We start from the raw sequence: 27,838 nt of genomic DNA on the forward strand, positions 1-27,838 counted from the left end.
TAGGCAGCAATAAACAAAGCCAAACAATCTTTCTGATGAGCTTCTCTCTGTACCACAGGGGCTGTTTATATGAAACAGCCTAATCTTTCTCCTTTGGGATGTGGGTTTTAAACAGGTTGAAAAGTGTTGAAATGCCTGACTGGCTTATTTTCTGATGCAACGTATTGACTTCTGTTATCTTTCAGTTTTCTGCTGGCATTGAAATGTCCAAGTTGTTGGTTAATCTCATCATCTCCCTTGTCCTTTCAAAAGGGAGTCTTGTAATTAAGCATCTCGCTCTACCTAAATGCCAAGTAGCTGTCCCGAAGAAGTGTTTGCTCTGGTAACAGACTTATCTTCTCTAAGGACTTTCCTGAAGTCCATATTGTCTTTGTTTCTCTTTGCTTCAGTGATCTTTGATATCAGTGAGATGCTCTGTGAGAATGGCGAACTTTTTTTTCCCCGTCATGGTTCAAGCATGAATATGAATTCAGTTTCTCTACTTAGGAACTCTGTTACATACTTGACACTGAAGTTTCCACTTGACCTGAGTGGCTATCCAGCATACACAGGACCACCCCGTAATCTTCCTGTTAGGAAAGAAAATTAACTGCATCTATTCCCTGCAGTTATTCTGTTTCATTGTATGCAATAAGATGTAGTGTGACCTGGGTTGTTTCTTTCTCAGAATTTTCATTTCAGCCTTACTGTTGTCACAGAAGCAAGAGTTATATTTCTTAGTATCAATGTGTTCCACTTCCTACCACATTTGTCTTGTTACAGGTATTCAGACTCTCATCTGTGCGGAGGTGCACAATTGTAGTCAGTGTCATAGCTTCCATTTCCCATCATTCCGTAGAAGACGACCAATCTCAGGCAAATACATTAGGTGTGGCACTTTTCTTCTGTCTGCAGTACTTCTCAAGGGAGTTTATTTGCTTCCGTAATCATTCCTGTCAGTTTTAATAAGGTCTGTGATTGCTTATTTGTCAAAGACAGGTTTGACAGTAGACTTTGAGCAGGATTCAGTTGCCTATATATAGGCATCTAGTGCTCTTTGCGACATTGTAAGTTATCCTGTCTAGCCTTCAACTGCCACTCAGCTGAGTGATTTAGCTAACCCTAAAATAGATGCCTACTTGTTGATCACCTTGAATAACTCTCTGAGGTCCACTGACTGTACTGACTAGTGGAATAATGCATTTTATTTAAGCACATACATTATTGCTATTTCAGATATCCTGATTTATCTGAACCAGATGCCACATGCGGTGTCAAATGTGGCATAGGTCTTTTGAGAGACTTCTGCTCTATTGAAGCAGCAGCTGATGGGTATCCAAATGGGGTATCTTAGAGCATCTCAAATAGCACTAGTAAACTAGTAAAGTGGACAACTGAATCCTATACTGGTTTGCTTTGACTCTAATGGGAGTTTAAACACCTTGCTTATATCCAGATAGCTGCATTTGCAAACTTAAATTATACAAGCCTTTAATCCTTGCCTGAATCCTTGTATATTATTGTACAGCTGTATCATAAGGTGTGGGTCACTGTTCTGGTGTGAGATAAATCATGCACATAAATGGCCTCACAAATCACATGTTTTTCTTATTAGTTACCTGTCTTTTACTATAGCAGCTTAAACAATTTACTAGATCTGAAATGTTTGCTCTTTATTTATTTTTTGCTTTCTGGCATATATTTCAAGTTGTTATGTATTTAAAGTTATATTATGTATTTCAGATTACGTTGCTCTCAACTGCTGGGTGACCTTTTTCTATTCTAGTCCCCTTGCTAACACGTCATAGTTCAGTGGCAACAAAAATCCTCACCTTTGGCCATTTTGTACATCTTGAAATCTTAGTTTTTAGAGTTGGATTCTATAATTTGTTACCTTATTTGTCGATTTTTTTCTTTGGAAATTTTCCTTTGTTTTCAAAATTTCCAAAAGCCATTGTTGCAGAAGGGTTGAATCTGTGACAAATGTGGCTGGTATTCCCAAATAACTGTAATCTAGTAATTAATTTAAAGACTAATATGCGTCATGTAGCATCTTGGATCAACCCAGCATTGGCGTTAGGGAACCTATATAGCTTCATGGTGAAAGAAGTCTACAAGATGATACGGTTTCCAGCTCAGCTGTCTGATCCTGTTTGTTTGTTTGTTTGTTTTAATGTACTTTTCCTGTGTAGTAATTCAGATAGGATGATGAGCTGATTGACGTTTGAAGAATTGGCTGGAAGTTACTATGAGAACAGATTTTTGCTCTACTAAATATCCTACTTAATTTTTTTTTTTTTTTCAAAAATACCTTCCTGCCTCTACTCAGATAACTGCTTACTGATCATAGGAAATGATTCTTGCTCTCGGTGGAATGTTACTCTGTGGATGGTATTAGCCTTACAGAAATGACTTTTCTATTTTCTGAAAGTGTGATACGATTTAATGATCTGACGTGGCTTTCTCTGCGCTTGTTTATTCCATCTTGGGTCTTTGCAAAGACAAATGATCCCCTTTGCAAAGGGATCATCACATCTGCTCCTGCGGAGAGCTAGGGAGTATTACTGGGGGCACAGTTAAGAACTGGTGTTGTTAATGTTCCCTAAAAACATGAATAACGGTCATATAGATTTGATGGTAAATCTGAGATGAAGCCAAATTTGACTAAATAGTTGTATGCCTACTGGCATAGTGAAGTTACCTTGCCTTGCAAAATCCTTATATTCTTGTACTTTCTGTTGCATTCAAAAAGCAAAAGAGGCTACTTTTAAGAAACTATAGCATTAAGTCATTTCTGAGAGGATTGCTTTAGTGCTGAGCAAGTAGGTGAATTTTCTGTTGCCTTTGCAGCCCCTTTGAATTTGAGCATTACTCTATAGCATTGCGTCAATTCACCTTCCGATTCGTGTACTTTTTTGTTATCTTTGGTTGTAAATTACTTTATCAAACTGAGCAAAATAAGACAGTTAGTGATTTTTTTTCTTATGCTTTGGGAAAAATAGTAAAGTAGCAAGTCAAGTTTTTCAGGTTTTTACTTGTTATCATGTATTACTTATTATTTGGGCTGACATAGTTGTAGTTATGTCCAGAATTTCCACTGAAATTAAGAATCTCTTGTATAAGGCATTGTTTTAAAAAAAAAAAAAAAAAAAAAAAGTCACTGCTTTTAGCGATTAAGTCACTGGGGATGAGACGGGGCTTCATATGGAACAGTGTAAAGGAGCTGAACTTTAGTGTATGATTTGACAGTAAAGCTAAGCTGATTAGCGAGAACAGCAAGGGCTAATTCCTTGCTCCCACTCCTGGTCATGAGTCTGCGGCCTTCCTTGTACAAACAGGGACTCTCTGATCTTCCCCTCACCTGCACGTGAGCTGCTTCAGTGGGGTAAATTGTTGGAAAAAGAGCAGCTTTTTGCTCTGGGAAAGGGGGGAGGGCAAACGGGATCGTCCTTTACTGTGGCAGCAAGTCATTAAGTCAGTTTGGCTATAGTCAAACCACATGCAGTAAGGTGGAAGCCAACAGGTTGGTAGAGAAACAAATGGGAGTGCAGACAGACAGAGTGGAGACTAACAGTGGTATCTGTAGACTTCTGTGCACACAGATTGCATGCGTAGTTTGTCGATTTTGCATATTTAAAATGTATAAACAAGACAAATTTTGTTAGTGTTGCTAGATAGCCATCTGCTCGTTGTTGCTGTAAGTCATGCTCTTACTAAATTGTTGCTGTGTGGCTATCTCGTTATTGGATTTTATAGAATAGGAGAGATTGAATTAACAGCTGCTGTGAAGGTAAATGCAGAGCTGTGTGTTTTCTGTCATCCTCAAACAAGCTGCTAGATAAAACGATACCACAGCAAAAAGAAAAAAAACATGAAGCTTAGGACTTAACGGTAGTACTTTTTACGTATATGTACGTTAATACAAAAATACTTACTGCAAGCGTGGGAAACAGCACACAAATATGTTTTACCTCTTGGAGGTTTTGTATGCTTTTCTGTGAGTGAGTGAAAGAAATAAAATAGGAGACTAGAGAATTTAATAGGTTTTTAAGGCTGAAGACAAAATCGAGGCCTCCCTAGTTAGGAAACTGTTAACCATGTTGGTGCGCTATGATTTGCGACTTTTGGAAAAAGAATGACGTTAATAAGCTACAGACTAAAGTAGGGGTTGGTCTTAAACAAACAAACAAACAGACGAAAACATTGACATGCTGCCTACTTAGACGTTGTGCACAGTCCGTGATGCTGTTCCTGTACCTTTCAATATTTTCATTAATGATGTGGATGATAGAATAAACAGTACACTTATTAAATTTGTAGATGCTATAAAGCAGGGTTGGAGGAGACTGCAGACATTTTAGAAGTGGAATTGGAATTCAATGTGATCTTGACAAATGGAAACCGTTTTTTTTTTCTTTTCCCCCAAAGAAAAAGAAAAAAGGGAAGACGAGCAGAGTCTCGTTACCTGTAGAACAATCAGGTTCACAGACGGAACCGAACGTGAGGGTATATCTTTATGGGCCAGCTGCTGTTTGTAGACTAAAGCAGAGCGTAGGGTTGCAACTGGCTGTGCAGCGATTCTGCAGAAGCTGGACTCCATCGTGTGATGCTGTAGGGAAAAACAGGCACTGTATTAGAACGTATACGTGGAATCATCGGATGTATAAGATACAAGATATGTCAAGTAATCTGTTTTACTCAGCAGTGGCTGGCCCTCAGCTGTTAGTTTTAGTAAAGCACTTCACAAATAACTACTATGTCATTTGCTACGTACTTGTATGCAAATTAGATTGTGTACTTGGAGTTGTACGACACAGTAGTGCAACGTCTGGAAGCGCCGTACTGCAGATAAACATTTTCACGTTCCATGCAGATAAAATTCAGCCTTCTACTTTGGCTGTTCAGGTCATTAGTTTCTCTTACTGTGTTGATTTTTCACACAGCAACTTGCGTTTCAAGTCAGGTTTTGGCTTTTTAAATTTTTCCACATTGTGGAAGTACATTTAACTTAGAAACTTACTATTCTTATTTCCACATTTTGTTCTATCTTACCTACTTTTGTCTTTGTTTTTTTCTGTTGGTTTGCCTTATTGTAAGAATCATTTCATCTCAGCATTTCATTTATATCCTATATCATAAGGCGTAAGGATATAGAGTGATGGATATTCCAGAAAAGTACAAGAAATGATAATCGTTAAAGAATTACTTCTGTTTTTTCTATGTTGTGTGGAGCATTTTTTGGATAGCACAGGTGTCTTCACATCTGTTGAAAATATTTTGTAGCTATGAATATAAGTAAGCTAATGTTATATTTCCTAACTTGCAGGAAATATTAATTGAATATTTGACAGTGGTATTTTCACTTTAAAATGTGAGGGCTTTTTTTTTTTTTTTTTTTTGATGTGAGAGGAAAAAAAATCACACCTTTTATGTTGTTGAACAAGAAAGTTAATACCCAGCCTGTTCAGTGGAACCTGTGAAATTGCCTATATACAAAGTGCTTTCAAATTTGGAAATTAAGTATAATGCAATTATAGTGTATTTAAATCCTTTTAAATGCCTGCTGCAGAATTTATATTGTATCTATGCAAGCTGATGTAAAAGAAGAGAAACATTGCTGTATTTTAGAAGTCAACGTAAGTTTTTTAAATACAACTTTTTAAAAATTGCGGCATTGTAGTTCATAGACTGCAAATCTATAGGCACATCTGTGTTGAAAACTCTAAGTAATATCATTGCTCTGATGGGTCAGTTTGGTAGTTAGTGACTTTTATAAAGAAACAAAGCTGGTAGCTGGCAGCTGAACCGTAAAGATTGCTAACAAACATCTGCATATCTATAACCGTCATTTAACATAAAGAAAAACTCTGGCTGATACTGTGATATAACAATTTCATAGCTATGAGTTTGGTTAGCTCCTTGAAATGAGGTGTGGAGGCTATCCTAAACCCATTCATAGTATCCTTAGAAATTATCCGTTCTGTATATGCCAAATTTTATAAAAGTATTCACATAGAAGATTTAAAACTATTTTGACTATTTAACTGTATTCATGTCTGAACAGCTCAGTAAAATATCTTTCCCTGTGAGTCCTATCCTTTGTTTTGTAGTAATAAATAATTTCATGCTTGCGGCTGGAAGGACTCAAAATGTTTTTGTTTCATTACTTCTAAAATAGTATGATGCTATTGGCGTCTATAAAACATGTAATGAAAAGGTTTAGCATATGAGTTTCCTCCCCTTTTTTGTAATGACACGATAGATTATTTCCTTGGTAATATGAAAATCTCATTGCAGCACTGTATCAACTGTGTTTTCTCTGTTCTCTATATATTACTATACTTCTAGAACTGATTGCAAAATACCTCCACATCTCATATGCTTGAAAGCTAGTCCCTACAGTTATATTTACTTTCTGGGCATCATTATGCAGATGAATTTAAAAGGTAGTTATCTATCCTTGTAGGACTACTTCAGCTTTAGAAATGCAACAAAATTAATAAAACAAACAAACCTCAACTCTTAATATGTTATGATTTTATTCTGGATTTCATAGTTTAATTTCCCCAGCGCTTTAGTACAAAGAATCTCTTCTTTTTCTCCTAAACTTTTTCTTATGTATTTTTCCTGTTCCTTGATACCATTATCAAACTGATTGTTTATCCTTAGTAAAAAAGGATCATTCCTATAATTTATCTCTTTAGTACAACGGTAGTGTAACAGCTATTAATGTAGTTAATAAAACTTACGGTTTTATTTGGGTATTAGCATGACAGGGCTTGAGAATATGCCTTCCGTAGGATCCTGTACAGTATAAGAGGAATGATACCTTTCCTGTACTTGCCATTATAAGCCAAAATGCTGCAAATAACTCTAACACGTATCTTAAAATTTAAATATTTTGATAATATATTATGATAATGCTATACATATTTTGGTAGTATTTAATTATGTTGATTTCATTTTAAAGAAGATATTTAATAAATATGGACTGATTTTTGTCATCATCTATGCTGTAGAAACCAACCTAAATAATTAAATATGCACAGAATGCCAAAGAAGTCCATAGGCATACACTTGCTCAGTCTTTAAGTTAGATACCTCTAACAGTACTGCTGTATTGTGTGATATTTTCTGTTAAGTAACAGTAGTATTTTTACAGTCTGAATTTATATTTTGAATATGTGAAATATTTGAATATATCTCAGTTGACTACATGCATGTTTTTAAAATCTGTCACTGGTAGATTTGATTTACCATTTTTATGGAAAGGGCAAATGATTGCATCTCAGCTTTATTCTTTATTTTTTTACTTTTGTCTCTCCAGAGATTTAAATCAGAGTGTTCTGTCTTTCCTATGTAACAAAAATGATAATCCAATCTGAACTTCTTCCTCAAAGTGCAGATTTACAGTAATAGGATTCATCATTTTAGTTATACAAGCTGAACTGTACTACAGTAGTTGCACTGTATGCTGTATCTAATGATTTGGGGTTTTAATCCAGCAATATAGTCCATTTGAGTACAGATACTGGGATATTCTTTAACAGTTCTTTTGGAGGCCAGAAATACTGATTTAATCAAAAATCAATTCTTTTAAATAGTTGTATTTGTTTCAATAAGACCTGAATTGCTTTTTCGGGTCTTGGATGGGATTTTTCCTCAGGAGGAGGGAATTACCGCAGCAAAAGTAGCCAAAAGCTTTGGTGGTTAAGGCACTCCACATGTGGAGCAGGACTACTCTCACGTCCTCCTCTCCCTTGGGCAGAGGTACCCGGCTCTGAGCCGGGAAAGGTCCCAGGACGCTGGGCTATCGACTGCTCTGGGATTGGTCTCTCTGTCCGCCCTGCACATATCATGTAACGCATATGAGGCCTAAGAAATACAGTCTACCTCTGTATCGCTAGATAAACTAGGCTTTTCCTGTTTGGTCTTAATGCCCAAAGGAAAAGCCTAAGACTTTCCTCTGTCCTCCACCTCTTAGGCTGAACTTGGCTCCTTCCAAACTTCTCCTGACTTGCCTGGGATGCCCGCTGTCCTGTCCTCTCCACTGTCCCAGCTGTTCCCTGCAAGGATTTGGCAGGAGCCAAAACTGTACCAGGCAGCATACTCTTGGTGGAAGAGCATGAAGGAGCCATGCCCTGACCCTGTTTTGTGTACTAGTATAGACTTAGCCAGAGAACGTGTGTTGGTAATAAATAAACCCATCTGGGGAAACAAGAGAGAGAGAGAATTCGTATCTGGCATTTCAGGCACTGGATTACAGGCTAGAGTAGGAAATCCGTGATACCCTTTGTACAAAGACTGAAGTTTTCTGCCTGTTGACTGGAAGCAGAAGTAATTTTTCAGAACTTCTCAGGATTTTTCTTTTTTCTCCTTCTCCTATTTTGTCTCTTTTCTAGTTTGAAAACAGGCAGACTAATTAGGGATATTCTTTAATGGCCTTGTTTGGTATTTTGTGTGCACCCAGCTGTAAAAACTATGGCAAAAGATTGGTACCGCAGTTTTTTTGTGAAGGCCTCAGCTCATGTAGAAGGTGACAAGCGCTAATCTCATCCACAGAAGAATTATATGGAATCTTACTCTAGAATAATCATTTTTCCTGCTGTATTTTAGGCAGGATTATCCCATAGTTAAGCAACAGAACCTAAAATCAGGAAGTGTGGGTTCTGCTTTAGTCATGTTCTTTGACTGTGGGCATTTAGCTCTGTTTCTGTTCTACTTCTATTTGGAGTTAATCTTTACAGGGGAATGACATTTCTGAATAGTTTTATGACCCATGCGTGAAAGATCCAGTAGCAAAAAGAGGTGTTGTTAATAACAGTACTTGCAATTGACATTCAAAATACGAAGGTACCCTGCTCATAATTATTTGTTTATTGCAGTAAAAGACAATGGCACAAGTTAAGATGCAGACTACAGCAAACCTCTCTGGACCTACCATGTCCCCTATGGTGCTACCCCTACCAGTAACAACGACAGCTACACTGGGTCTGCAGTCCTCCATGAATGGATCCATTTCTGAATCAGCTGCCAGCTGTAGCAGCCCTACTGCTGGCCTTGTGGATCCTGCGCCTTCGAGCAACTCACCAGGTAAGTTGGTCCAGGTATATTTTTTTGTTGTTCAAATTCAGCTTTTTGACGACTTGTTAATAAAAAAAAAATTAGATCTTAAAGGAGACTAAACTAAAGAAAGAAAACTCTGTAGAAAAAAATTTTTGTTACATAGACTGTTTACTAAGTTAAGTTTCTTCAGGTCAGTTTTACAGTGAAGCATTGGTAAATAATATAAAAGCCCAGAAAGAACATGGCCTTTTTTGTCAAATTCTGACTCTATCTTATATAGAGAAGTTTTAGTCGTGCAGGAAGGTCTCCAAGTGTATTTCTCTTCCCTAGAACAGAATGTCTTCGGAGTGCTTGGCAGTATTTGGTGTTTCCTTTGTAGCCTAATAAATGCTGTAGTTCCTATGCTTGACTGGATATAAAATACAGAAATCTTTTCCTAAAAATTTAAGCAAGTAATGAAAGTTTGTATTAGGGATAAATACAGTCAAGTTGAAAGAAGTAAGTAATAGAAGGATAAAAAAAATACTAAGACCGTATATACCAAGTAAATAATCTGTTTTAAAAAAGCAGAACAAAATCCTTAAAAGAGGTGGAAAGGTGTTCTTTGGGAGTTACTCTGAAAATGGCTTAATTATTATGAGGAAAATCTAAAGGACTGGGAAGAAGGAGGGAAAAGCAAACGAGGACCACAGGCTTTCATCCACTGTGCTTATCTTGGAAACCTTATGCTATCCACAGTTTGAAAATGTTTAGAAATCATTCTGAAAGAAAGTTAATTCCTGTAGCCAGTACACTACTGACAATAAACTTTAGTGGTGTTGCAGAAAATGTAGCGTATGTATATATCCTCCTACTTTACCATCTTTTATAAATATATTTTGAAAAGAAAATCTGTTTTTTCTATTGCATGTAATTGAAATGGTTATGATAAAATGTATATTGTCATATGATTAATATGTAAATAGTATTTAAACATTGTCTTTAGCATTTTTGCAAAAATTGTTTTTTAGCTAAAGTATTTTCTTATTTTAAGCGTACTGCTGCTTTTGTAAAGTTTTGCAAAGTTGTGAAGAATACATTTCTCCACAAAAAATTTACAGACTCTTTGTTTGCAGCTCCTCTCCAAGATATCACGGCAAACCCCAAAGAGAAAACTCCAATGTGTCTGGTAAATGAGTTAGCCCGTTTCAACAGAATTCAACCCCAGTATAAGCTTCTGAATGAAAGAGGGCCTGCTCATGCCAAGGTAAGGTCATAGTTTCAGGTTATGAGCCATATTGTAAATTCTGAACAGATAATGTCATGGTCTAGGCAAGTGCACTTGTCAGACACAATCACATTTCTAGTGTAAGGCATTTCTTATTTTTCTTTGTTTTGCTTTATTTTTATTACACTTTCAGAAAGTATTTCTGTATTTCTGTTGAAGTTCCATAGATGATTTTTGTACCTTACTTTGAATTCCATCTTTGAGTCTATATTTACTGGTTCCTACAAAGACCTCACTAAAGGTCTTTTCAGAGTATCACCACCCTTTCTTAATCACCATGGAGTTTGCTTGTAAGCTGCGTGAATCCTTCTCCCCAGTCTTCCTCTGATGATTACCTCTGAATCTATTTCATGATAGTGCAGAATACTATAGAGCTAGTTTATGTCTTTTTTTTTAAAGTATTAAGTACTTACTGATATGATTTTGTGTCCATAAAGTTGACTACATTGATATCATATCTTTGGATCTTGTTTTACAGGGCACAAAGTATGTTACTGCTCTTTCCCTTAAATTCCATGCAGCCTTTTTTCAAAGATTCACAGTGGTATTAAAACTCCTAAAATGATCATAGCATTAAAGTTTCTAGTGAGCTGACGATTAATTCACATCAGTTCTCTCATCTGTTTGGATATCCAGCTTCATTTCCTAAGTATGTATTAGCATGATTTCAGATGGTAGGTGATACAGAGGGATAGTGTCATGAAAATTATTTTCAAATTTCGTTTCAAACTTGCTCCCTAGTTAGGAGCAATCTGGGGAGGGGAAAGAAGCCTGAAAAGCACTGATAGCAAGTGGTGTAATTAATAACTTCTTTGTACTCAATATTTCAAGAGCAGAGAAACTGAATAAAACAGTAGGATCCTACTGCAGATTAGGAACAGTTTCAGCTAGTAGTGGGCTGTTCTCTCTGCAACTGGCCCTGATTTCTCTTTTGCACCTTATGTTGTCAGCTAGTGCAGAGCTGATGCTGCCGTTCTCATTTGACTCTTTCTCAGGCATGCTTTATTGTGGTGGAAATGATGTCACCATGTGCAGGACCATTGAGAAGCAGCAGGCTTTTCATATCTCCTAAGCAATGGAGGTTGAAGCACTCTTCTTTCTGGAAGTGTTCAGCACTGAGTGATAATAATCTTGGTTGATTTTAGGTTATGACATGTTAAATCTGTTGTGTGTTCCTTAAGTTTTCACTGTTGGGCTGCTTGTTTATTATGCTACTGTTGTTCCATTACTGTGAAACTGAAGGTGCTTCAGTTGTGCAAAAAGGTGTATTTTGGGCTGTTCATATTCCTCAGCAATAAAGGGATTTGAGTTATGTTACATTAGTATCGTTCTTTAAATTTTGCATATTTAAAGCTCAGAACTGCTTAAAGATTAAAATATAGCTCAGATATTAGTTACTTTAAAAATAGCAATGTATGTATAATTGAAGTGAGCCTTTGTCAGCTGTACTTTTGAAAGCTAGGTTTTCTGGGGGTTTCTTCATTTTTCAGCTTTTTCGATTTACATCTTCTTACTACTTTAATTATTCTCATAGTGCTCCAAATAATGTTATGTGCTCTGCAGACTAGTTGTTATTCAGAAAACTGTTAAGTCTAATTTTGACCTGTGCGGCAAATGAGAAGGGAAGCGGATGAAGAGCAACAAAAGTGATATTAATAGGATTATGCAGACTTGCATACCTTTGACCTGTGGAAAGGAGTGATATAAGAAATTATTCTGACAGTGTTAGCTGTTTTGTATGTGTTGCTAGTCACATGATAATATAGCTGATAGACTATGTGAAACAGAGCTAAGTCTTTGTCCTGGAAAACGTGACAGAAAGGATGTAATGTTGCTGCTGTTTGCCCCTGGAGGAGTGTTCCATAGTGCTTTTCACCTCCACGTACTCTGTCCCCATCCACTAGTGGTTTTCATAATTTTCAGAGGAATACTGTACAAGACAACTATCTGTGTCATGACTACAAATGCTAGTAAATTTTTATATCCTTTTTTTCTAGGTTTCTTTAGCAAATACATTCTGAGGGTCATGGTCAAAGGGGAAGCTGATAACAGTGGAGTTGTTAGAGAAGTGGTGCTTACTAGCAGTGTAGCTATGATTTCTAGAAGTCTGCCCTCTAAATGGATTTTTCATCATAAAAAAAAAACCGGAAAGCCTTTGTTGGCATAAACTACATTTCCAGGGGTAGTAGTCAACTTCATTATGTGCTTCGATGCCAGTGGCATCTCAGGAGACAAACTTAAAAGAAATAATGGCAGAAGAAACTAGATAGTGGCACAAAGAAAAGGAAAAGTGTGAAGGGACTAGCACTTCAGAAGCCTTAGAAGGAAGAGAGAAAGTTCTGCATGCAGAAAAAGTGAGCAGGAAAGAATTGCCAGAGCTAAGGGAGACTGACCTTACGAGGACAGTGGAGTTAAAGAGCACAAAGCGTGATAGCGTTTGCGTTTCTGGTCTCTTGCCATCATGTAATTAGGTTACACTCAAAGAATAAAAACTACCTCAGAAAATTAGTGAGAAATGCCTACCAAACTGTAGCAAAATTGTCAGCTTGGGTCTTCCAGAACTTGCATGTTTCGTTGCTTAGTCCAGACTTTTTAGCCAGTTTTACTCCTTTAATTAGATTCCCACCTACTATTGTGTCTGTGTTTTTTTCTTTCTTTCTTTCTTTTTTTTTTTTAAGCAAGAGGTTTTTGTCAAATGGGCTAAATGAGAAGGTTAATCCTCCAGCTATAGAAATTTATTAAGTAAGCCTTTTATTACCTTGAATTCCTGTAGATTACCTGAAGAACTAGGAAGAGAGTTGTGAACAGACAGGTAGATAAGTAGCCATTACTGATCATATTTTATTGAAATTCAAGATTATTCCTCTCCTATAAAAAACACTACACTGATATTTGCTTGTAGAATCTGAAATATATAAAGTCCAGATCCAGAACAAATTTTAGTTCTGTTAAGGTTGTATGTTTATGATAATTACATAATTATGAGTATTTAGCTCTAATACCCTGCCTAGCATTCAGGTGAGGGTAGTTTTTGACAGAACGCAAAATTAAGATTGTTTCTCTCTCTTCCCCCTTGTCCATGAGGAAATTGTCATGACAGCGTGAAAAAATGAAATGGCAGTAGGAATTGTGATCCTAGGACTTGCACTGTAATTGTGAAAAATACAGTAGGCCAAAATTCAAGCCTGCAGTGAAGATAAAAGTATAGAAGTATTTAGTATTTATCTAATATTCTATATATAGTATATATAGAGTATTAGTATTTGTAGAATTCAATTCCTTACAGAACTGAGTTGTATTTGTGTTCAAATGCTTATTTGCAAAAACATGCTGTATAAAAATGCATGTATAGGTAGATTTCAAGGTTGTCCATCATGCCTAACTCTAGATGCCTGGTCCTGGTTCTAGCAAATTTGACTCAGTTTGAAAAGTACAGAGCAAATAAGTGTCCAGATGAAAATGTCACCTTCTGTGCTACTGACACTGATATGTAGACTTCTTTGTGTTGCCTCAAAGTAAGTTAGTCTGCTTTTAGATGCAGATATATCTTAGTTTAACATGTGCACCTGACTGTTAAACCTTGCTTTAGATGTATGGGACTGATACTTGGAAAAGATACTGAGTTTTTAATCTTGTTTACTCTGCTCTTGTTGTTAGATGTTCAAATTTAAACAGAGCATAAGATATACAGCAGAAGTTCTCTGTTTAGTATCTTAAATATGCTTTATCTCCACAACTAACGCAGCACAGATAGTGCTTGGAATAATCCTTTACTACAGATTTTTGAATCTATACAGTTTCATCAGGAGTTAGTTTTCTGAACTCTGAATTATGGCAGTTCCTATCTTCACTCTAGAGTCCACATTAAAGAACTACAGTTTCTTTTAAAAGGATAATACTTGTTTTTTTCTTTCATACTTCATACTGGTTGTTGTGACTCTGCCCTAACAATATGTGTTATTTTCAGAAATGACACTGTACTAGAGGAAGTCTTTTCACTGTGTAAAAATATCTGGACCAAGTTCTCCACTGTTTTGAAGAGTGTGCAGTCATTTATATCCGTTTAGAATTGTTGTAAAATTACATTCTTCCCTTTTCATAGCATGCTGCACCTGTTCTCTACAGGTAACAATGACTAAACTTGTTCAAATGTGTGAAGAAATGTGATCTGAAATGACATATATATCGGTCTTCCAAGAGCAAAGGTCCAGTTTGCACTTGATTTAAACAGTACTCTCTTCTTTGATAGGTGATGTAACATTATGCTGCTTTACTTTGTCATTTAAAGGGCCCAATGTTGCCCACTGATAAGGACCCACTGATCTCTATAAGAATCAAATATGTTATCTGAGAGTTGAATGAGTATAATGAAAAGGGAGCAGAGTTTCTCTTCAGGCACGTAAGTTTTTACACAGATTGGTCTAACTCACAGTGATAATCTTGCCAGTGTTTACCTGTTCTTTGTCTTTGAAGATGTTCACAGTGCAGCTGACTCTTGGAGAGCAGACATGGGAAGCTGAAGGAAGCAGTATTAAAAAGGCCCAACATGCTGCTGCTAGCAAAGCTTTGAATGAAACTACCCTTCCCAAACCAACTCCTAGACCACCCAAAAATAATGTTAATAATAATCCAGGTATGACGTTTTCCTGTGCCTAATAAATCTTGTTGAAGTGTTGGAATATTATCCCATTGACAGATAATTTTAACCAGATATAGCTAGAGTTGGCAGATGAGAATCAATACAGCTGTCTTACAGGTATGATAGTATAATTAAGAACCTAAAGTGAGTTTGCACAGTAGAGTTTTTCATACAACATACCTACAACAGTTGAAACATCAGTGAGTATGATTATTTATATAAGACTTCGCTATGTGCAGCGTGATGATATAGCTGACAGTAGACAGCCAGACAAAACTAGATTGAACTAGCCATAGTGAAATACTGAATTTTGCAAAGAGTTATTTTAGCTGATTTTACAGTGAGAGGACCAAATTTTACCCAGTCCGCTCCTGTGAAATTATATCTGTGGTGTAAATAAAAGGATTTGGCATGGGAACTTTTAACAGATTATTCCCTGAATAATGGATTTTACTTCATAGAGACTTAAAATAAGCTAGCAAACAGCTTTGGAATCTTTATTGTTTGAAAAACTGAAAGAACACGGGTTGGAGTCTGACATCCTTCTTTTTGAGATGTTACCTGTGAGTTGTCTTCTATGCGTGCAACACCTTTTGAGGTACATGTGTTCAATGATTTTCTGTCTTGTTTGTTGGAATAAAGGAATATTTGTATTCCTAATTTTATTTCACACAAATATAAAAGCAAGCTGATGAGAAAAAATTTCATCTTTTCCATTTTCCCTTTTTTTCTTCTTCCTTTTTTCCCCCTTTTCCCCCTTCTTCCCCACCCCCCTTTCTTTAAAGTTTTTTGCAGCCAGTTTCTTAAAGAGGATTCATTTTGCAGTTAACCTTCTCCATGTTGGCAAAGAGCTGGGCAAACTTTCCTCTAGAGCATCTCAGTATTATCCTGAGCACTGGCCATTAAGAGCTGTTTGAGAGTAATGTTGTAGCGTTGCCTTGTTGCTTCTGGGATCAATGCATTGCTTCTTCAGCAGCAGAACGCTGATTTTACCCTGCCTCCTTTTGTAGTCAGTGTGACTTCTGTTAGAAGGCAGCAGGGTCAGATCTCTGTAGAAAAAGAGTCCTACGTTTGATTCCTGGCATTGTAGCATATCCCTGAGCGTCTAGATTTTGTTTGCTTTTGTCATATTTTTAAAAGGAAAAGCTGATAACAAAAGAAATAGCCTTTAAAGATATTCAATTAAAAAAATATATCACAAAACACTGTAGTTTACTTTTAGATAGGTTTATTATACCTGCATGAGTGTCTTGTCATCAAATGGCATTTTGCTTTTTTGTTATATAGTTGAATTCGTTGTCATTTTTTGCTTAGGAAGATATCAAAATTGTAGTTGATGGATTTTTTGACCTAAGTATAAAAACTTCCATCTTTTGACATATGAAGTTGCAATGGCAGAGCTGCCACGTTTATCATAGCCATATTAAGGTTAAATTCCTTTGAACATTATCAAAGTAGTTTGAGAAAATATTGACTACTTTTTACTGGAATGCATTTGTGCATTTAGATCATGTAGGAGTTTTTTTAAAACAGCGGAAGGAGGAATACCATAGTGGAGCAATTTTTTCATGAAAACTTATAAATGTGCTATATTAAAATAATTTAAATCTTTTTAATGGATTTCCTTTTTAAAAAAAGGTATTTAGATGAAGCTATAACGTAGCTTCGTGTTTGGCATTTTGTAGACCAAGTGTGGTTGTTTTTCATTTTTGTGTTCTGTCACCAGTAGATGGCTGTAGTTGCACTGATTTCCAGTACTAGTTTGTTAGATCATTCCAGTTCATTAGTTTTTAGTCATAGTCTTAAATTTTCAAGTCTTATTTCAATACATCTTTGATTTACTGATTTTTTTTTTTTAATGGTATTTGGTGGGAAGAAACATACTTTTAAATTTCATACAGTTTCAGAAAGTATCACCATATATTACAGGCACTTTGGAAAGAAGAATAACCGCTTCAATTATAGCATTGACTTTTTCATTCATCTATGAAGATTAATCTACAGAAATTGTAAAGAGAATACTCTAAGATGACTATTTAAATGTTCTTTTTCATTGGTTGTGATTAAGTTGGCATTTCTATTCTCGTCTCATAGGAAAGCAGAGACAGCATAGTAGTTAAAGAGCAAGGAAGTCATATAGGTGTATTACAGCTCTCTCTTCTTTAGCAATACTGTATCTGTGTTTTGCAGGATTTGTGTTTTAAGTGCCGTACATGTATTCTTATTTTTTTCCAGGCAGTATAACTCCAACAGTGGAGCTGAATGGTCTGGCTATGAAAAGAGGAGAGCCTGCCATCTACAGGCCATTAGATCCAAAGCCCATCCCTAATTATAGAGCAAATTATAATTTTCGGGGCATGTACAATCAGAGGTTTGTACTTTTTCTATTATTTGCTGTTCTCTCTCCTTTGCTTATTAATGTGTATTAAATCTTTATGAACTTCACAGATTATTTCAGTGTAAAATAAACTTTTTTTTTTAATAAGGAGAGTCTGAGCAGCCTCATTTAGAAGCACACATAATCTGCTCCTTGAAGAAGGCAGATGCGATAAGCATGTCAAAAGGAGTAAAGAGGTGTAAATCTTGTTTTTATTTAGTTTTAAATGTGCAAACTGGAGTTACAGTCTCCATTCATGACAGCAAGGAGGCAGAGTATTAGCTTCAGAAAAAAGTTTTACTTTTCTTTGCTGATATTTTATGTCACATGATTAGAATCTATAGCATTAAAAATGAAGCACTCTTCTTGGAAGTTGGATATAAAATTAGGAGGGCTACATTTTGAAAGCAGTCTTGAAACCATGCACAAGTTTCTAGTTTTTACCATTGTAAAGTGATAAAAGCTTTACCAAGTTCAAATATCTCAGTTCCTTAATCCCACCATGTTTGATTTACAAAGATCCTTTATTTCACAGTTTAAAAACCTGTATTCAGAACCATCCATTGATGTTGTAATTACTGTAATTACTTGGAGTAATCTTTCAGAAGACAGTATTCAAAATTCTGTTTTTAAACACCCAAGTAGGTCAAAGCCTTAAAAAAAAATTGAAAACGTTAAGTGAGCGGAGCAGTTTTGTTCTTCAATGTGCTTCAAGTTTTTGAAATATCTTTGTTTGCACAATTTTTGTACAATTTTAGTACAAATAGAAAAACTATTCTCATTCATCCTGAATCTAAATGTAAGTTGTATCTAATATAAAGATCTAAGAGAAGTTTAAGGTAATATATGTATTATTTGTAAGAATTCTTTCTCTAGAATAGATTTTTTTCTGTTTTTCCCTATTTTTTCTATAGATTTCCTATAGAACTATATTAGATGAGCTCTTTTGAATGTGGGCTAAAACTCGGAAGTGATCCAAAGTATATTCTGTAAAATAACAAAAAAGACAAAAACTGGTCAGGAATTTCCAAAAAATGTTTTTTCACTGAATAATGCTGCTTTTCTTAAAGAGGTTTGCTTAACGCATTTCCTGTTAATTTTTAGACACTTAATAATTGTCAAAAAGGATAAGGTAACACACCCTGAAGAAATGTTTTGGGTCAAAATTATTCTTCTGTTAGGAACTGAATTTATAGTAATGTTTAAAAAGTTAAGGAGCTTGAAATGAAAATGCAGCGTTTCATAGTTGTCTAAGGAAAATGTTTCAGATGACTTGATCTAATTTTACTTTCTCCACAGATTTTTAAATCATAGTAACTTTTGGGTTTGGGCATTTTCATCCTGACAAGACAACTTTCATAACTCTACAGAACAGTGTCTGATTACTGTATTTACTTGTGTTATATTTCTGGTCACTGCTGATTAGTCTCCACTTGCATATATGATGGTTTAGGTAGCTGACTGTGGTACGTGAAATAAGTTTTCTTAATATTTAGAACTCCCAAACTTAGTCAGATTGCTTTTATAAAGAGATTAGTTTGACTAGGATAAAAAGGCAAGGCTGAAAAAGTGCAAGCTAGCAAAAAAACCTGGAATTCCAGAATCCGGATGACTTACTGAACATCTTCATCAAAGCAGAACCCCAAAACACTTACTAGCTGCTGACTTTTAGGATGTTCTTTCTTTCATCACAAATGAATATTACATCAAATACAGTCTTTAAGTTTATTTCTTTCTTGAACTTCATTCCCATGTTAGGGTAAAGTGGTACACGAGCTTTGATTCCTCCAGTGCATGAGGCAGCAGAGGTGTTTGATTATTCTACTCACATAACAAATGGGGTGGGACAGAAGGCCAGAATCTTTGCTTGACAGCTTCACTGTACTTATCTGAGTACAGTGGCCCATGTGAGATGTGAGAATTTACTGTGGATAGTAAATGAGTAAGTAACTATTAAATGACTATGTAAACCTATATATATACATCAACCTGCCACTGCATGCATGCTTGCTAGCTTACTAATACCAGAGTAAAGAGGAAACAATAATGGTACCACCTGATAATATTTTTGTAACTACTCCTATGTTGGAAATGATTGTTTATCACCTCTTACCCATCCACCAGTGAGAAATGTGAAGACAGATTCTAGCTCTGTTGTAGTAGTAAGTCAAGTCCCGCATGTGAAGCACATGCTGAAGTACTATATTATGTTCTAGTAGTATGATATATGTTATGTTTATTACTTTTTAAAATAACTTATTGCCATATTGTATGCAGCATTCATTTGCTGATTTTTAGCAGTAGTAGTGCAGTGGAATAGAAGTGCTGGAGTTCCCAAATAAACGCAGACGTTATGGACTGTTTAAAAATAAGATCTGAAAAATAGTTTAAGTAATATGCTGTGGCCAGTATCTTTCTTTGTCATCAGCTTCTGACTCTAGATTGAGGAAATAGCTTTGTTATTAAAACAGTTACTAAATATGCTAAATAAGCTGGAAGCCATTTTTTTTCTTTTATGTTGTGACTTAATTCTCATGGCGAATCTCTATTTTAAAAAATGTGTTTTTCAAAGAGATGAAGATTAGGGAATTCTGTTAGGAACTTTGATTCTGGCAAGATGAATGACTTGAGGGGGGGAAAAAAGAAGAGTATTAAGTTCACCCCAGGGCATCTCTTTAGACCAATTAAGTCTAGTGTTTCAAGTGACACAAAAGATCCTTTTCAGTAACTCATAGAAATGTGGTCTAAGAGCTGCTATTTGCATGCAAAGTTGAGAGCTAGCTTCTATGTCTCCCTAAGATAATTTATGTTTAGGTGACGATTCCTCCCCCTCCCTCTGTCTTCAGCCTTGGGTCCCTACAGTATTCCTGGGTTCAGCACTGGGAGCTGAGCTGCTCAGAAATGAATTTTTTTTTTTTAGTGGGAGGAGAGGAAGAGAGGAGTTACTTTCTGACTAACGTGTGTCCTGAAACAGCTCCTCACCTAGGGCCGGCACTAGAGATGGGGCAGGAGTGTGTGTTTGGGAGCTGAGGGCAGTTAAGCTTGTGAAGAACTACACTCCCAGATACAGTAGTTCATATTTGTGTGGATGGTGTGTTGCACAAAGGATGCTGAAACGGTTTTACATGCACAAAGATGTATTTGCAGAGTCCATAGCTGATGGGCATATGTTGACACTGAATGTGAAAGTTACCTAAAAGTTTAAAAAAAAAAAAAAAAAAAAGGTGGCCAGCTTGGAAGGCAAGTGATGGAGTCTCCAAGGTGAGTGTCCTTCTCTGGGCATTCTCTCCCATGCAGCAGATGGTCCCCCACAACACTTTTCCCATAGTAATTTTGTGTTTTTCATCCGAACCTGCTCAAACTCCATCTTTGTTTTCCTACTTATGATGCAGTTAGTGTTCGTTGGAATATGCTTTGATCAGGGCAGATATTGAATGCTGACTGATTCATAAGCTTGGTGTGTGCATATTATTGGGCACCCTAACATTTTAAAGGGCTTCTTTTTCCGTATGAATGATTCTTTTCAATTTTAGTTGAAAACAAAATATGTTATTATAAAAGCAACCAGCACTCAGTGGGGACAAGGCAAGCTAACAAACTGACTCTAGGGAATTAAGAGCTGACGCTTTCGGAAACAGTTTGTTATCCTATTTCAGTGGCATCTAGTGTGTTTGTCAGCACACCATTTGGCACAAGTCAGTAGGACTGGCAAGCTACTCGAAAGAGTGCAAGCTCTGAAATGGTAGTTCAGGTTTGAGTAATACTGACAGAACTGAGGATGAAACCTGTGTGTACTACTCATATCTGTAGCCAGTGCTAGAGCCAGTACTCCCTCACATACCTGAGTATACGGTTGGCTTAAATAGTGCAGCAAAACAAAAACATGGCTGTTCACATTAGAACAGGTCTCAGTTCTGACTTCATAGTCATCCAGCTTGCCTTGTCCCCACTGAGTGCTGGATGGTTTTATAACAAGTTAGGCTGTTTTCAATTGGAATTGAAAAGAGTCGTTCCTGAAGTTTAATTATCCTGCAATATTTTCAATTATAGAATATCCATAAGTGACAAAAGAGATGTGATATCTTACAAACTTAACCAAACCATGTCCTTTCAGCCAAGAAATAAAGCCATAAGAAACTGAACACCAGCTTTGATATTTTAGTATGGAAAGTAGTGTCAAAGGGATCACAAATTTCAACCCTTATCTTTAGGGAGAATTCAGAAATTACTTGTTTATTATATAAAATTCCTTAAAACTGTCTCACCACAATTCAGAGATCTTGAAAAACATTTGTTTAATTTTGAAAGGTTTTTTTTTTTTTTTTTAAAAACACTTGTGAAGCGTAGGAAGAAAAGGAAATACAAAACAATGACAAGCTGAAGGTTGAGAGTAAAATAATTAAAGGAGATTCTTCCTTGGCTTTGAAGAATTTGATATGATGTGATAATGCTATAAGCATATGTCACACAAAGTGGTAATGTCCTTGGGATAAATTGCAGCTTCTGTGCGTTTTGACAGTTTCTGCTGCACTGAGCATTCACATTCATTTTGTATGGGATTACTTCTTTCTACAAGTATATTATATACTACAGACTTAGAAGATTATTACCTTTCTCTTTAGTGCGGTGGGTAGAGGGGAGCGCACAGAGCATTCCTCCTCTTCTTTCGCTTCACAACCCTGTCATTCTGATCCCACATTTCGTTGATGTTAGTGCACGCTTCTGTACACTGCTGTTTGCAAGACCAAGACTCGAGAATAGAGAGGATGCATGCTCTTGCCTTCTCTGCAGCCAGCCAGGTGGACTGGCCACAAAGCACAGGGCACCTCCCTAAGTGGACGTGTCTTTCCTACCTACTGGGTACTGACTGAGCTGTGGCAGGGGACACTCTGCTTAGGCTTAGTTGCTCCTGAAGTTATGTTTATTAGCCCTGTGGATCAGTACCCTAAATACTGAATCCAATGCTCTAAAAATGAGGTATACTAACAGAAAATTTGAGGAGCTGTAATAAGGCAACTACATCTATAACTGTTAGCTTCATAGTGGACTATCATGATCTCCACATTCCATCTAATAATTGAATGGAAAATAGTGTGTGTGATTATTGGATAAATTAGTAAAATTGTCAGATCAGATGAACAAAAGATTTTTACGGTGGAAGACTGGAATGGAAATGGAAAAGTTTGTTTCTTCTGTGAATGCTCAGTTAAAGATTAAATACATGTGTCAAAGAGAACGGTTTTGAGGCTAGTTTTATTTGACTTTGAGTGCTTAGCAGTGCAGTCTTAATCCTCACCCGGCCAGTGAAATTTTCCAGTGGGGAGGTTACACTGCAGGAAGCGACCTAAAATCTGTTGAGACTATCTCCAGAAGCACACCTACAGGTATGCAAACCTATTTTCTTAATTTATGGAGACAGAACGAAGGCTGAAACTCTTCAGAACTTAAAAGGCCTGCTGCGTTGCCGCAGCACCCTGTTTACCTTCTAGGAGGAGAGTTCCCTCTGTACAGAGGGCTTCCTCCGTTTGCGGCACAAATAGTCCAGTGAATAACGTGAAGGGTTGTTGGATCTGTTTGACTTTGATCTAGTGATGATTAGATCAGACTGTAGCCTGAAGCAGGTAAAGTTCAGATTATCCTGTAGAGTCTTTTCATGAATCCAGGCATGGGATGAGCCTGTTATCCTTAGCCGAATTCCAGTTATTGAGGCTTACTGCAGTGAAGGTAGATTTTATGCACAGATGTATACAAAGTAGATTTCTCTCCCAAATGTATGCCCTGTGGCAGATGTGAAGACACCAAGTTGCCTAAACAGAGACTTCTAGTGACATTTGAGACATTGTAGGGTCTCTGTGACATCCGCTTAGGAACTGGCAGATTTGGCAGCTAGAGTGGCAGCTAAAGGCCAGGCAAGGCACCTTAGGGCATTTCAGAGGGCCCTACCTACCTGTGTTTAGGCAATTGGATCAAGCCCCAAAAGTAGGGTTCAACTCATAATACCATTTTAGGTAACCCATTTAGACTCCACCTATTCATGGGAAACTTGTGCTTTTCATGAATGAGTCCTGTGTCATGTCATGCAGATGTCTTAGTACCATTTGAATGGTGTACCTATGTGCTTGTGTTTAGGCAGCTGGCTGCTTTCTAAGGGTGAGATTCACCTTCAAGTTCGGATGCCTAAATACCGTCTCTGCCTATGCTCATTTATAACCGATGGAAGGTCTAGTCAGTGCAGGTGCAGTGCAGTGCAGAATGCTATTTGTGTTATAAGCCAAGGCATCTACATTTGTTCATATGGATCTCTACAGCTTCACTGGCTATAATGGGAGCTTTGGCTACTACACATCAGCTGAATAGCTAGTGTTTGAATCTAGAACTGAATCCCAACCTAAGAAATAATCCTAAGAATGTTGATACATAGTAATTTTATGAATGCTGTAGGTGGAGTCATCTGACTATCACAGACAAGTTCATCTGATCTAATTATTTGAAGGTCCTTTAATAGTTGACAGGAGAGAAACAAGCACTTCCCAGAGCGTTACTTAGCCCATCCTATTTAAAATAGGCAAGAGAAATAGTTCCCCAAGTGTCTTATGTTAAGTCTGGTCAGTGCTATCTTATGTGATCAGGGCGGTGAAATGACATTATAGTGTATTAGGCTTTAAGATTTGATGTCTGAAAATACTGTTCTATTTTACCAGCGAGGAAGGAAACCACAAATTTCCTCTTTGCTGTGCTTCTGGGTACTTGTCAAAGGATACCCTTTTGTAAGACAAGGAATGGATGAACATAAAAGGACTATAGAAAAGATGAAATCTCTCCCCAGAGAGAAAAGTACCAGAAGAACAAACTCTTTAGTAAAGAGTATATGAGAGATTAAGTTCTTTTCTCATATCTGGTAATAACAATTATAAGGAGAGGCAGGCATGCATGGTTGCTTTTTAGTGAAATGCTTTTGATGTAACTTTTTACTGCAAAAGACTGGTTGCAGGACACCAATGTCATAAGTCCCAAGGTGAAGCTGACTAGGCTCTGAGGTTTGTTAAATTAAGCAAAGGTAGTCAGAGGAGAAGACTCAAGGTCCAGAACTAGGGTGGGGTAACACTGTGATTTTAGTTTGTGACAATTGCAGACTTAAGCCACAATGTACAACATCCCTCTCCTGAAAAGGCCAGAAGGAGTTTGAGGTGCTTTGTCTCTCATTTCCGTTCAGTGTTACAAAGCTTTATCCTTGAAGTTTGCATTTTACGGAAGAAGAGGTGTAATGACAGAGATGCTGTTGATTTAGTTTACTGATTCACTTTGAGAAAACTCCTTTCTGCATTCCTCTCCCCATACCGTTTGGAGAAAAACAGTTTTGGAAGAAATTTAGAAAACTATATCTGAATAGAAATTAAGAGTTTGGTTAGAATAAATTATATCTCCTTAATTTTGGTGCAGTTTCATTCTGAGCGCTACCTATGGATTAGAAAGAGTTAAAATTTAGGGGAAGAAATTATAGTCCTAACAGTGGTGAAAGTGGTTGTTCAGATTAGGGATTTAATTTACAGCTAGATACATTTGATTTAGACCATTAGATGGCAGCATGAATTTGTATTTTGGTACACGAATTTCACAGCAGAAGCCCTCTCTAAAAAGTTACTTTTTTCTATGCTATAGCTTTCATTACTTAAAATGTCGTAATTCCAGCATAAAACAAAAACAGGCTTGCTGCAGTGTTGTATCTCATTGTTTTCTTCAAGCTTTCTTTTCCTATAATGAATGGAACTATAGTGCAGTAAATTTAATGCATGTAAAAGGTGCCAGTTTGTCAGCAGTGACAATTCAAGTATTTGGTTTATTCACAGAACTACAGCAAGAGCAGCAGAATTCTGGGTTTCACCACAACATCTCTAACTCGTAACCTAATGACATTTCCTTAAAGATGGGCTGTACTTCAGTCACCAGGCCTCAAGTCTGTTCCTACTAATGATGCTTTCTGGTGATGTGGACAACTATTCACTTGGAGGAGACTGAGATTGCCTCCTGATATTTTATTAGGTTTTGTATGTTACCAGTCGAGATAGGATTCAGATCCCATCTTAAAGCAAAAGCTTGTACATTCCAGTATTATTACCCTGAGTAACCTAGACCAGCTTTAGTGCATCAACATTGTACAGTAATAATCCACTCAGAGATTTGTAATGAATTCTTTGTATCCATCTTCTGCATGTTACATTTCACTTCCCCTGGTCTGTTTGTTCCCAGTCATTGCATGCCTCCCACACAGACATATTGTTATAAGGAAAGTGTTGAGTACAGCTGTGCTAGATTTTTCTTTGCTAGTATTTGTTTCTAGGAAAGGAAAAGGGAGAAAATCAGTCCATTTCCTGTTGGTTTAAAACAGCAGAAACATCTGTTTGTCTCAAGATAGTTTTCCCAAAAGAACAGTGGCAAGGGAGCCTGCAGGTGATGAGCTTTACCATTGCCAGTAGCTATCAGTTTAGACAATGGTGATTAGCGTTGTCGGCTTTAAAAAAGAAATTTCCTAAGTCTGTCAGAAAATGACAGAGGATATTTATTTCTGCAATAAAATTTTTGACAGCTGGTATTTAATTTCTGCAATGTTTTAAATCATAAAAATACGTAGAGTAGTTTCTGGGATCAGAAAAGCCATATCCTACTGAGGATTCTACAAAATCCATTAAATTCTTTATGAAAGCTATTTTTCGGTGCTCACTTCACCCTGTTATGGTGAAGTTCCGTAGTGCTCACCAAATGGTGTTAGGTGATATGCCTTGACACATGTGAATTGAATCTTTTTGACAAATACATGCCATTGCTACCATCCACAACATTAATGGGTACATTTAACCTACCAGGCATCAAAAAATATATGTACAATGTTACATTGAGAGCTGTTAAAATGATACTACATAGGTTAAAATCAAGCTGACAGAATGTAGAGCAAACTTTGTGGATATTGTTCCTGGTACAGTATCTGTTTATTCTCCTAGTGAATGCACTTGCCTGCTATCATTAAAACCTTTGTAGCCTTAGTAGTACCTGTAGAGTTTGTAGATGCTTCATCACTGTTTATGGCTAAAATGTGGTGTATAGAGCATGACGTATTACACCATTGTGTTCTTCTAAATGATCTCTCGCTCAAGGCAAAGTAGTTTTGTCAATGACCTCTTGGCCTGTTTTTATAGAGAGGAGCTCCTGAGCCCTCTACTTTATTCTTCTCTCAATTAATTATTGTTTTCCTTTGCTTTCCTTCAGCATATAATGAGCTCCCCAGGCCACTTTACACTTTCCTTGCTAAGTAGATACAGAGGGTCATCTTCCTTTAGGACTGCCTTTCCTTCTTGTGGTCCTTGGCTCAAATTTTGATTATTTCTCCTGAGGCTTCCCTCTGTGAACAGGGTTTTGGTAGATTCTTTTCTGTGCTCTGGAGAAGGCATCTTTGGATACAGATCTTATCTCCAAGTGTCAGCTGTGGCTTTTCTTGTTCTCGCTTAGACTGAAAAGCGTAAACAGATGAAATATAAATCATCTTCACCTTTGGTTGCTCTCAATGTCTATCCTTCAATCCTGCTCTTCCCCTTGGGGCAGTTCCTGTAAACTCCTCTGATTCAAAAATCTTCAGAGCCAACAACCTGCCCCAGGACCTTATGAATCTCCTGTAGGCTACTGGCTTTGCAATCTACTGAGTGTCCTGCAGTCCTCTGTACCTGATTGTTTTAGGGTAGCTTCCAGGGAACAAACAGAAGAACAGCAGGGTTGCTGTGTATAAAAATAAATCCTGATTCAGAATGCTTTTTCTAGAGTAGGAATATGTTGAGTGTGTTGCATTCCTTCCACAAGTAGCTTTTTCTTCGCCCTTATTTTTGTCCTGTACTTGTGCTCAAAATGATGTTCTGCTGAACTGTGGATATTTCCGTCAAGAGACCTGTGAGATAGTAAGTTCAATGGAAGCAAGCCTAGATATCCTCCTTTCCTGTTACGGCTTTTGTGCGATGTCCACAAGCTGAACATCGATTATCAGTAAATAACTCTTTTCTTCTCCTGCTTCTTTGGTAATGACACAGGCAAACTGCTGTTAGAGCTCAAATAGTACTTTGAGAGATAATTTTCCTCGTGGAAGCAACCAAAAGGTTAGTGGCTAATTTTTAACAATTTATAACCTGATTAGACCTGACTGGAATTACCCTGGAAAAAACACCTCTCTAGGCTAAGGTCTTTGTCCCTGTTACACTGAAAGTTTTGCCACAGACTGAGAAAGTAGTATATTTTCTCAAGAAAGGTTTTAAAGATTCTTTTAAGAAGAATATATAAGACAGTTTAAATATAGACAATGTCACCAGCAACCACTGTATTACAATTTCTTTTAATGTAGTTTCTGAAGTAGTAACTTTGGTGGCTGCTTGTTCTCTGTGAAAGAAAGTACAGTTACTAGCTCTTCGAAAATGCAGATTCCCAGGATCTTTTGAAGATCTATTTGTGATGCAAGGATCTTTTTCTAAGAGGA

The 27,838-nt window shown here is 36.9% G+C and overlaps 1 protein-coding gene across 9 annotated transcripts in view; it reads left to right on the top strand.

Moving 5' to 3' along the window:
• The window catches only part of STAU2 (staufen double-stranded RNA binding protein 2), a 171,899-nt gene that overhangs the window by 11,741 nt on the left and 132,320 nt on the right, over positions 1 to 27,838 (top strand). For 8 of the 9 annotated variants that reach the window (XR_011139188.1, XR_011139187.1, XM_068932499.1 and 5 more), the window contains exons 2-5: positions 8,865 to 9,072; positions 10,161 to 10,291; positions 14,786 to 14,945; positions 17,187 to 17,322. Coding sequence is in view for 7 of the 9 variants with exons in the window: in XM_068932499.1 (XP_068788600.1) it covers positions 8,874 to 9,072; positions 10,161 to 10,291; positions 14,786 to 14,945; positions 17,187 to 17,322 (626 nt within the window). In the remaining 2 variants the exon portion in view is untranslated. Of the gene's footprint in view, positions 1 to 5,485; positions 5,616 to 8,864; positions 9,073 to 10,160; positions 10,292 to 14,785; positions 14,946 to 17,186; positions 17,323 to 27,838 lie in introns of those variants that run through there. The other variant, XM_068932496.1, reaches the window with a different exon arrangement.

This window comes from Struthio camelus, chromosome 2 (genome assembly GCF_040807025.1).
Source record: "Struthio camelus isolate bStrCam1 chromosome 2, bStrCam1.hap1, whole genome shotgun sequence".
In the NCBI taxonomy this organism is placed as follows: domain Eukaryota; kingdom Metazoa; phylum Chordata; class Aves; order Struthioniformes; family Struthionidae; genus Struthio; species Struthio camelus.